Here is a 12,180-nt window from a genome sequence, read left to right as displayed (position 1 = left end):
CTGTTCCTGAGCCAAAAGGGGTCCCCTAAATGGACAGAAATATATGCATGTCCTATCCTATCCTCTCATCAGGTAATAGATTGATTCCTATTATATCATAATTTTGAACCATTCAGCTAACATTCAAACCAAAATGTTATGTAACTAATTAACAACTAACTTCTACTGTGTATCTTCAAGTGAGCAAAAGAGAAATCAGGGGGATATCGTTGCAAATATTTATTACATTTGAAGCAAACTAACAAATAGAGATGTAAAACAATGTAAAAAATGATATTCATCTGAGAAATCAAGCGTGACTTTAGAAGTCAAACGAGCCAACGACCAAATAATATTTGTAGATTTGCTATGTTACAAACAAAATAAGAGAATAAATATTTTCACATCTGGAAAGGCATTTTTTTGTGAGTGGCATTCGCTAGCTTGCGGAGCTTAACATAGAAATAAGAGCGGTGCCAAAACGTTGCAACATAACTCCTAACTTCAGTTACCATTGAGCATCTTTCAATATAAAGAGTTCAGTCAGTCAAATCTGAATGAGGTGTCTCGTTCGAACGTGACTGCACTTGTAGAATCTGTTTGAAGCAGAACACAAAACAGGTACAACATAGAAAAACAACATTGTTTCTATCCTTTTATAAAAGAAAGGACAAAGACATTCCACAGTTAACACATTTCAAGTTCAAAGCACCTCCTGTCCTGAAGTCCTCGCCAGTAGAAAAAGGAATATATCTGAAGAAGAATATCTCTGAAGTGGTGTACTCAACACTGCGTCATAACTTATATGCTACACTTAGCTTCTCTAAGAGGCGTTAGCAATATAACCAGCGACTGATATATATTACAGGGTAGCGTTCTTTACAAAAATGTGTCAAATGCATACCGTAGCCACATATGCTAATATATGTGTATGTGGAAACACATATTTTCAAGGAGAATGGCCTCTATGCACAGGAGCAGCTTGGATATCAGTTCAGTTCAGTTGAGTTCATTGGGCCCCAGTGTGAAGCAGAATTGGAAGGGAAAAGGGGCGTGTGCCAGTGCCAAGCAGGGTGTGTACACTTCTCCTCAGGTCCTGCCCGTCAATGGGCAGAGTCAGAGTCACTAGAGTCCAGGCTTTGCTGTGTGGCCGTGGCCGTGGGCGTGCGTCGACCAGTCGTCGGACAGTAGAGCGCCTGCGTGCTCCGGCGAAGGTTCTCCAGGGACTGCAGGAAAGACCGGCGAGCCCTCTCCTCTTCCAGGGGCGAGGCGCCCTCCTCCTCCACCTCGGTGATCTCGGCGAAGGTGACGGGCTGGGTCTTGAAGCGGGCCTCGCGGGCCCGGCGGGGGCGGCTCTTGCCACGGGCGGGCCCCTTGGGGACGGGGAGCTGCTGGGGGAACTCCTCCATGGTCGAGGAGAGAAGATGGGCAGGTAGCATGTGGTGGAAGCCCTGGGTCTCCATGGGCATCTGACGGACAGCAGCCATGTGTGGAACACTGGGTGTGAAAGTAGGTGGGAAAAGCAGTTGTTTTGCTCCTTCGTCTCCTGGCGTCCCACAGTTCTCACTCTCTCTCTCTCTCTCTCTCTCTCTCTCTCTTTGGTGCCTCCTCTTTTGTCAGATGCTCTTTCTCAGGAACGACGGTGAAGCAAAGTTCTCTTAACCATACCAAAATCTTCCAAAGTCCCGGATGATGAAACTCTATGTCTGTACCAAAGAGCTGCTGTATCAGATGTCGGCCTCTATTTTCCAATTCTCTAATCTTTGAGTCCTTGTCAGTACTGCAGAGCCTGTGCGAGGGGGAGGTTGCTACATATGTCCACTCGTGCTGTAAGCTGTTCCTCCTTCTTGTTGTTGTTTCTCTATGTCGCTGTATCTGCCTCAGTCAGCGAGTGCTACTGACACAGACAGCTCCGGCACTGGCTTTTATAGCGTCGTCTCACTACCCACTCAACTTTACTACTCCACCCCCTTCCCTCTCGGGCTCGGTCGTCACTAGTTAACACAGCCACAATGCCATAAACCCCGCCTATTTCTACAATTTCTCTTCTTAAAATCAGATTTGATACCTAACCTTAACCCTTACCTTAACCACTTTGCTAACCTTATGCCTAACTTTAACCTTAAATGAAGACCAAAATGAAAATGTTTGTTTTCAATAATTTTTACATTTTGACTTTGTGGCTGTATTATCTAGTGGAAACCCTCGATATCTCTCTGTGCCAGAATCAAATCGCTCCCTCTGTCATGGTTCCAGCGTCCATAGCAGTTGCCCAGAGTCAGTCTCCCTAAATAGACAGAGATGAAGTGAGTGAGGAGCAAGAGAAAGAGGGGTGTGCCGTGTGGTAGAGAGCGAGAGAGAGAAAGAGAGCGGGATGGGTGGGTGGAGAGTGGGAACAAATGACAGTAAAGAGAAGACTGAAATAAACCAAAAGATTTAGAGGTTGAGGGTCCTAGAGGGGCATGAGCTGTTACTCTTCCAAATTGTTGGGGGAAACATGTAGCTAGTTACCTGTGCTTATATGTATGCTAACAAGCAAAGATAAACAGTGGCATTAAAGGGCAACTGTACTTCCTGATTTGGCCTCATTTTAGATTTGGTTCATTAAGAAATGCTAGCGGCCATGACTGAGTTGGTGTTTTGATGTGTGTGTCTCTTGTGTGTGTTCGCAGGTGGGAAGAGTTACACAAATTATTTAGCCAATTAGGTTCAGCCGGCTGGTGTGCGACAGTGGCAAAATTGGTTTGATTTTGGACAGTCTATCTCCGGGTCTGGATTTACCACGCTTTACGATTGGGCCGCATTCAGCTGCACTCCAAATTGATGATTACCTGATGGCAGGATTGAAACAAACCCAACCTTCATTTACGTTGTGATGCAGTCACGACCACAAGTCTCACCAAATTCAGTTTTGGACGATACTGATGTTATAAACAAATGATCCTATTTACACTTTTTCGGTCAATTTTGACTGTAGAATCAATGTTCCTGACTCATATCAATGCCACACAGGCTGTTTTCTAAATGAGAAGTTAGTTTTTAGGGGCAGTTGCTCTTTAATAAGTTATGCGATCCCCACATAAATACATACACACGTGCAGAGAACAGATTAAGTACATACAGGAGGATGCCAAGGATTTCAGAGCACGTGTCGGACCATTCTATCAAAATAATTTTCTATAATTCTCTATGCTTTTACCATTGACTTCATCATTTAGACAATGTATAGAATAACTGTACAAACAAAGATTGTAAAGACGCACACACCTAACAAAGATACACATCTACTGGATGCAACTAAAGTATATGGATGTATGGGATCTGTACCCATCTACAGGTAACTGCCAAAATAAAGGAAACACCAACATAAAGTATCTTAATAGGGCATTGGGCCACCACGAGCCGGCAGAACAGCTTCAGTGTGCCTTGGCATATACTCTACAAGTGTCTGGAACTCTTGTAGACGACATTCTTTGACCTCAAAATCCATAATTTGATGTTTTGTTAAGGGTGGTGGAAAACACCGCTCAAGAATCTCCCATAAGTGTTCAATTGGGTTGATATCTAGTGATTGAGACACACGCAGACACGCGCACACGCACACACACATACGCACACACACACACTATGCTCCTTTGAGACCCCTCTTTCAAAGTCACTGAGATCTCTTCTTTAAACAATGGTACAGTTGACAAAATAATGGGCAACTGGGCATTTTTATACATGACCCTAAGCATGATGGGATGTTAACTGCTTAAAGGTCCAATGCAGCCATTTTAATCTCAGTATCAAATCATTTCTGGGTGACAATTAAGTACCTTACTGTGACTGTTTTCAATTAAAATTGTAAAAAAATGCTTTTTTAGCAAAGAGAAATTTCTGATATTCTTTTCAAAAAGCTCTTACACTAAAAGAGTATTACAATCATTTTCACAATATCACAGTATTATTCCAACCTCATAGTGTGGAAATATACACTGAGTGTACAAAACATGCTCTTTCAATGACATGGACTGAACAAGTGAATCCAGGTGAAAGCTATGATCCCTTATTGGTGTCACTTGTTAAATCCACTTCAAATCGGTGTCGAAGAAGGATTTTTAAGCCTTGAGACAATTGAGACATGGATTGTGTATGTGTGCCATTCAGAGGGTGAATGGGCAAGACGAACGATTTAAGTGCCTTTGAACGTGCCAGGCGCTCTGGTTTGATCGTGTCGAGAACTGCAACACTGCTGGGTTTTTCACGCTCAACAGTTTCCCGTGTGTATCGAGAATGGTCCACCACCCAAAGGGACATCCAGACAACTTCACAACTGTGGGGAGCTTCGGAGTCAACATGAGCCAAAAGCTGAAGAACATACCCGCATCCAGGTACTTTTTGCAGGTGCTGGAATTATAGGTGGACACTGCTGCTCATTCTCCTAGGTGATATTATTATAACAACATTTTGACCCATAGGTCCTCATCAGACATCCAGCATCCCTGTGGAACGCTTTCGACACCTTGTAGAGTCCATGCCCTGACAAAATGAGGCTGTTCTGAGGGTAAAAGGGGGTTGCAACTCAATATTAGGAAGGTGTTCCTAATGTTTTGTACACTCAGTTGATGAAAACCTCTCCAAAAAAAGTCGCTGTTTTATGTCTTGTTGTATGGAAGTATACGCAATAGAATGTTTGCAGGCTGATAAAGGAATGTTGAGACAAGTTGGAATGTTCACAATGGTCATTGAAAATGACTGTATCAAACAACAATGTTACATTCTATTGGATGGATCTCATCTTTAAAAAAAATGGTATTTAGTACATTTTGCCATCAGATCAATTGATTTACCTAGATTGACTCATAAGTCCAAGAGATCTACATCTGGTAGCCTAGCGGTTTAACCTGGGACGGCAGGTAGCCTAGCGGTTTAACCTGGGACGACAGGTAGCCTAGCGGTTTAACCTGGGACGACAGGTAGCCTAGCGGTTTAACCTGGGACGGCAGGAAGCCTAGCGGTTTAACCTGGGACGACAGGTAGCCTAGCGGTTTAACCTGGGACGGCAGGAAGCCTAGCGGTTTAACCTGGGACGACAGGTAGCCTAGCGGTTTAACCTGGGATGGCAGGTAGCCTAGCGGTTAGGTGTAGGGGCGGCAGGTAGCCTAGCGGTTAGAGTGTAGGGGCGGCAGGTAGCCTAGCGGTTAGAGTGTAGCGGCGGCAGGTAGCCTAGCGGTTAGAGTGTAGCGGCGGCAGGTAGCCTAGCGGTTAGAGTGTAGGGGCGTTGGGCCAGTAACCGAACGGTTGCTAGATCAAATCCCCGAGCTGACAAGGTAAAAATCTGTCGTTCTTCCACTGAACAAGGCAGTTAGTTAACCCACTGTTCCTAGGCTATCATTGTAAATAAGAATTTGTTCTCAAGTGACTTGCCTAGTTTAAAAAATGTTTTTAAATGGTTGCCACCTGTAATTATGTGTTGAGTTGTCCCAGCAAGTTATCAAATTTTACTGTTCACATACACATGGTTAGCAGATGTTATTGTGAGTGTAGCGAAATGCTTGTGCTTCTAGTTCCGACAGTGCAGCAATATCTAACAAGTAATCTCACAACAACTACCTACTACACACAAATCAAAGTAAAGGAATGGAATAAGAATATACACATATAAATATAAATATATGGATGAGCAATGACAGAGTGGCATAGGCAAGATGCAATAGATAGTATAAAATACAGTATATACAGATGAGTAATGATATGTAAACATCATTATTATCATTATTGAAGTGGCATTAATAAAGTGACTAGTGATCCATTTGTTAGAGTGGCCAATGATTTCAAAAGTGTATGTAGGCAGCAGCCTCTCTGTGTTAGTGATGGTTGTTCAACAGTCTGATGGCCTTGAGATAGAAGCTCTTTTTCGGTCCCTCGGTCCAAGCTTTGATGCACCTGTACTGACCTCACCTTAAAAATTTTTTTTTTTTTTTAAATGTAATCTTTATTTAACCAGGTAGGCCAGTTGAGAACAAGTTCTCATTTACTTAAAATTCTTAAAATGATGCTCTCTAACCTTCAACCATACACGTTATTTAATTAAATATATTACCTTGTCATTTTTAGCCATTAGTTCAGAGGGTGGTTGACAAATGTAGTTGAAATTATGCAATTGGTGATTAGAAAAAAATGCAGCCTTTTTAGCAATTGGACCATTGCTGATGCCTTCGACAACCCTCAGCAGCCACTAACCAATACATATTTCAGTAGGCCCTATTCTACAATATATGTTTTTTTTTCTCCATATAGACACTATCTATAAAGGCTTGTAAACCTAAGGCTTTAATACTTCACCAATCACCAGCTATATAAGTTGATACCCTCATTATCAGATGGTTTGTTAGAATGTTATGTTGGAATGCAACAGATTTCAAGATATGTATTTTATATTGAACAATATGGTATAATATTGTTCATCATTCTAATCATTACAAACCAGTAAAATATCCCTTCAGGGATATTATAGATGTAAGTCACAACTGTAACTCAGCCACTCTGGAACATTCTCTTGGTAAGCAACTCTAGTGTGGATTTGGCCTTGTGTTTTAGGTTATTGTCTTGCTGAAAGGTGAATTCCTCTCCCAGTGTCTGGTGGAAAGCAGACTGAATCAGGTTTTCCTCTAGGATTTTGGATGTGCTTAGCTCCATTCCATTTCTTTTTATCCTTAACGATTACAAGCATACCCATAACATGATGCAGCCACCGCTATGCTTGAAAATATGGAGACTGAAAGTAGACTAGATTTTTTTATTGAAAATAAAATGTAGAAATGAAGGATACAAATGACCCAAAATCATCAACATTTTTGGGAACAATTAATATTTTACAAAGATTATATATTTTGCAAACCAAATCGGTTATGTTATCTGCACAACTATAAATGTATTTTTGTTATCATTAGGCATATTCCACCTATTATTGAAAGAAATATCCTAGCCTCATACGAACCATCCTGATCTTGCGAGCTCACATTCTGTTTCGCTAAACAGAATGTGTGCTCGCGAGATCAGGATGGTTCGCACGAGACTACAAATGTCCGACCAATCCAATTTAAACTAATAGAGCTGGTTGCCCTATGGTTAAATCATCAATAACTAGGCATCATTGTTTCGACTTTTCCTAGCTTTATGTAAAGTTTGGTGCACTTATTATGGGTGGGTAAGATGTATCTCTCTGCTGGACATAAAGCATAGGGTCGTAACATATAATGCAGTGATAACCACATTTAGCTACCTCCGATGAGGTTATCATACCAAAATATAACCCACAGAACATGGACCTCAATAAAAAAAACTGAATTAGACTGCCACTCCAAAGCGGACAAATATGTGAAATTTGGCCCTTCCAACCCATGGATTAATAGGAACTGGCAGGGTCAGGGACGTCCTTAGGCCCTAGCTGGAAATGTCATTGTTGGCATGGCAACGCATAGCCAAACACAAGGAGTCCACCAGGCAACCCCCAGCGCAGTACATACAGTTGAAGTCGGAAGTTTACATACACCTTCGCCAAATACACTTACTCAGTTTTTCAAAATTACTGACATTTAATCCAAGTAAAAATTCCATGTTTTAGGTCAGTTAAGATAACTTCATTTTAAGAATGTGAAATGTCAGAATAATAGTGGAGAGAATTATTTATTTCAGCTTTTATTTCCTTCATCACATTCCCAGTGGGTCAGAAGTTTACATACACTCAATTAGTATTTGGTAGCATTGCCTTTAAATTGTTTCACTTGGGTCAAAAGGTAGCCTTCCACAAGCTTTCCACGGTAAATTTTGGGAATTTTGTCCCATTCCTCCTGACAGAGCTGGTGTAACTGTCAGGTTTGTAGGCCTCCTTGCACACGCTTTTTCAGTTCTGCCGACAAATTTTCTATAGGATTGAGATCAGGGCTTTGTGATGGCCACTCCAATACCATGACTTTGTTGTCCTTAAGCCTTCACAACTTTGGAAGCATGCTTGAGGTCATTGTCCATTTGGAAGACCCATTTGCGACCAAGCTTTAACTTCCGGGGTGGGGGGGGGGTTCTTCCTGGTTTAGGGAGCAGTGGCTTCTTCCATGCTGAGCGGCCTTTCAGGTTATGTCGATATCGAACTCGTTTTACTGTGGATATAGATCATTTTCTACCTGTTTCCTCCAGCATCTTCACAAGGTCCTTTGCTGTTGTTCTGGGATTGAGTTGCACTTTTTACACCAAAGTACGTTCATCTCTAGGAGACAGAACAATTCTTCTTCCTGAGCGGTATGTTGGCTGCGTGGTCCCATGGTGTTTATACTTGCGTACTATTGTTTGTACAGATGAACGTGGTACCTTCAGGAGTTTGGAAATTGCTCCCAAGGATGAACCAGACTTGTGGAGGTCTACAATTTCTTTTCTGAGATCTTGGCTGATTTCTTTTGATTTTCTCATGATGTCAAGCAAAGATGCAATGAGTTTGAAGGTAGGCCTTGAAATACATCCACAGGTACACCTCCAATTGACTCAAATGATGTCAATTAGCCTAACAGAAGCTTCTAAAGCCATGACATCATTTTCTGGAATTTTCCAAGCTGTTCACAAAGGCACAGTCAACTTAGTGTATGTAAACTTCTGACCCACTGGAATTGTGATACAGGGAATTATAAGTGAAATAATCTGTCTGTAAACAATTACTTGTGTCATGCACAAAGTAGATGTCCTAACCAACTTGCCAAAACTATAGTTTGTTAGCAAGAAATTTGTGGAGGGGTTGAAAAATGAGTTTCAATGACTCCACCTAAATGTATGTAAACTTCCGACTTCAATTGTATTTGTATAGCTGTCGTCATCCCCTTCAGTATCGTCATCTTGACTGTAATGCACAGCGGTAATATGAAAAATGATCTAAAGTGGCTGTGGATAAGATACTTGCTATCCGGGATCCTCGGGACGTCCCTAATCCATTGAAGTTTGCATTCAAAATGGTTAAGGTAAGGGTTTATGGTTAGGAGTTAGGGTTAGGCTTTAGGGTATGGACGTCCCAAAGATCCCGGATAGCAATAACCCTGTGGATTGAGGCACATCATCTCTGAGGCAAGTTTGTCAGTGCTGCAACGACATTGACCCTTCTGGGCAGTACGTTTACGGCTTTGATGCCATCCTAGGGTTATGGCAATGATGGCAGGTTCTAAAATGGTTTCCATTTCATCATGTACTGTATTCTTAGGATGAGACCTCAGGAGAATTGGAAGGAGACTGGGTTGCCGTATACCAATACCCTTCACTTAAACACACATCAGGGGTGTATGTAGATGTAAAGTCGTAAATACACCCTACACCTCTCAACTCTATTTTTGGTAACTCAGTAGTAAGGTCATTCCCTCAGGCAACCAGTTGCCATTCAAGTGATATCACGCTCACATGACATTCTTGTTTGGTGGTAAGACCATGTGTGTGTGGGGGGGGGGTGCGCAAGTGTGTGTGTGTGTGTGTGTGTGTGCAAGTGTGTGTGTGTGTGTGCAACTGCATATGATTTACTGCTTTTGTATCCACCCATGCTCCTAGACGAATGAGCAGTTTGCACAGTGTTGGCCCAGAGACAGGCTCGTTGTTGGGAAAGACTTGAATGTTCCCTCTGTGGCACATTGTTTTTCCTATTATGATCTGGCACATGGGGCATGTAGATGCGGTTTCGTAACGGGGCTGTAAAAACAAGTAGAAGGAACTAGAGGATTCTAGGATAGCTCAATTCTATCTTGAACCCAGTTCTGGTTGTGTACACTCATAGACAAAAGGGCTCCAAAAGGGTTCTTAGGATGTCCCCGTAGGAGAACCCTTTTTTGATTCCAGGTAGAACTCTTTTTGGTTCCATGTAGAACCCTCTGTGTAAAGGATTCTACATGGAACTCAAAAGTGTTTCTACCTGGAACCAAAAAGGATTCTTCCAAGGGTTCTCCTAAGGGGAGAGCTGAAGAACCCTTTAAGGTTTCTAGATAGCAACTTTATATCTAAGAGTGTAGTTATGAAACCTCATTAAAAACGACAAGGTCGTCGGACGGATGGAAAACAAATGTCTGTGTTTTAATTAATGGGTAGGCTTGCCTTTCACTTTCCATTGGGTAGATTAAGTAATGCCAGATGGTTGGAGTACAGCGGTCTATGGGGGAGTAGTGTCACATGGCTCAATAGAGGCGATCCTCAGACCGGAGGGACTGCAGAGGGAGAGGATTGTTTTTCACTCGTTATATCACGCCAAGGCCGGAGGATAGAGGAGGCTTGTCAATCTGTCTGTGTGTCATAGTAACACTATGCAAGCTACAGTATACAAAAGAGGTCCTTGCTGTATGATAAAAATGTAATGAGCAAATGGTTGTTGAGACGTTATCCTAACGGTGTCAAGGTCATTTCAAAAAAGGGAAAGTAAATGCTCAATTATACACTTCAAAAAACATCAGTTATCTGCACAAAGATCCAATACTTCTACCTTGAGCCTGTCAAGGTTGTGCTGGCCTTTGAAATGAGCTCCAGACCAAAAGCACACACGCACACACACACACACACACATATATGCATGTGTTCAAACTACATGAACACACATACACACACAGCTCCATGGCTCATCACGGCTCCTTGACTCCAACCAACCTCTAAGGGGCTCCACCTCTTCCTCCTCCTCCTCTCCTCTACTTTCCAACAGTTCCGAGTAGAACGTATGACCCACTCTTTTATTTTTTAAATGTAACCTTTATTTAACTTGGCAAGCCACTCTCTGGACCAGGGCCGGCTGATAGGGGGCCCCCCTCCTCTATTGAGAGTAAGAATAGTAGAATACACCAGGTGTCATTTCATAATTTGATTGTGCATCAGCAGTTTTTCTCTTGTTATGATTGTCACTGACAGTCACTCAATTAGCCATGTCAGCTAACACATTTTTGGGTTGGTAGTCTAGCCATTTACATTACATTACATTTAAGTCATTTAGCAGACGCTCTTATCCAGAGCGACTTACAAATTGGTGCATTCACCTTATGACATCCAGTGGATCCAGTGGAACAGGGGGGGGGGGGGGGGGTCAGAAGGATTGCTTTATCCTATCCTAGGTATTCCTTAAAGAGGTGGGGTTTCAGGTGTCTCCGGAAGGTGGTGATTGACTCCGCTGTCCTGGCGTCGTGAGGGAGTTTGTTCCACCATTGGGGTGCCAGAGAAGCGAACAGTTTTGACTGGGCTGAGCGGGAACTGTACTTCCTCAGTGGTAGCCAGCTATCTAAACTATGGCCGGATACTATTCAGGCACGCAGGGCACGTGCCCAGGGACCCTGACCTCCAGGGGTCCTCCATTTATTTTGTTAGTCATTCACACTCAGATATCAAATTAACATGGCATAAGTTACGGAAGAAATGTGTAGACTTGTAGGAAATTAGTGTTAAAACTGCAAAAATGTCTCTCCACTCAATGGCAAATGGGTAGAATTCCAGGGAATTTGCTGTAAAACTGAGAAAAAACGTATCTCTGCACCCCGGAAGAATTAGTAGAATTGAACTAAATGTGTTGAAAATGTGCCAAATTTGTAGAATTGCTGAAAATGACCTTTAAAACTGCAACATGTTCTCTATGCAACAGTGGCAAATTGTATATAATTGCAGGAAATTAACTTCAAAAGTATAAATGTTCTCTCTGCCGTCAAGTGAGGGGGGCCACCAAAGGGCCCTGCTCTGGACAAATCCCAATTGTTAGCCCAGGACCCATGCTAGTAGATACCCATTGGCTTCCAGTCATTGCGCTAACGCTAGTTAGCATTGTCTCGAGAAACTACCTCTAACTTCCTTCATACTGAACACAGAGACATACAAATGGTATCCACGAGTTCATCTGACTCACAGGAAGTAGATAAAGGGCCTCATTGTCAAAATCCCAAAGGATTCCTTCAATGCCACATAGACCTAAAACAAAAATGGGTGGAAAGTGAACGCAGCAGTATGGTGGAAATTCCACCTAGTCTACCACATGGCTAGGCAGAGGGTTTTCTACCTATTTCCTTTGTAATCTATGAAAGGACACGTGTTGATGGTTAGGGGACAAGGGTTCGATTGGACAGGGTCGATTCAGTTCACACACCATTTAGCAACGTCCTCTTTTCAATATGTGAGCGAATTCTCTTTCCTGTGTCTGATTTGGCATTCTCACGGTTTCCATCTGTGTGTTGC

The 12,180-nt window shown here is 42.5% G+C and overlaps 2 protein-coding genes across 2 annotated transcripts in view; both read right to left on the bottom strand.

Annotated features, from left to right (window-relative positions):
- Positions 1-204: 204 nt before the first annotated feature.
- On the bottom strand, positions 205-1,470 carry c9h11orf96 (chromosome 9 C11orf96 homolog). The gene has a single exon (XM_055934771.1). The coding sequence runs from the start codon at positions 1,464-1,466 to the stop codon at positions 1,083-1,085; it is 384 nt and encodes a 127-aa protein (XP_055790746.1). The 5' UTR covers positions 1,467-1,470; the 3' UTR covers positions 205-1,082.
- A 712-nt stretch (positions 1,471-2,182) lies between these two features.
- alkbh3 (alkB homolog 3, alpha-ketoglutarate dependent dioxygenase) overlaps positions 2,183-12,180 on the bottom strand; it is a 40,765-nt gene continuing 30,767 nt past the window's right edge. Inside the window, exon 10 of the mRNA XM_055934770.1 lies at positions 2,183-2,266. Coding sequence (XP_055790745.1) covers positions 2,258-2,266 — 9 coding nt within the window. The 3' untranslated portion in view covers positions 2,183-2,257. The remainder of the gene's footprint in view (positions 2,267-12,180) is intronic.

The sequence above is a fragment of the Salvelinus fontinalis genome, chromosome 9 (genome assembly GCF_029448725.1).
Source record: "Salvelinus fontinalis isolate EN_2023a chromosome 9, ASM2944872v1, whole genome shotgun sequence".
In the NCBI taxonomy this organism is placed as follows: Eukaryota; Metazoa; Chordata; class Actinopteri; order Salmoniformes; family Salmonidae; genus Salvelinus; species Salvelinus fontinalis.
This window is presented reverse-complemented; position numbering and strand designations above follow the sequence as displayed.

What these genes read in the sequence shown, in the direction of transcription:
- c9h11orf96 (XM_055934771.1), bottom strand. Translation starts at nt 1,466, where the DNA reads ATGGCTGCTGTCCGTCAGATGCCCATGGAGACCCAGGGCTTCCACCAC.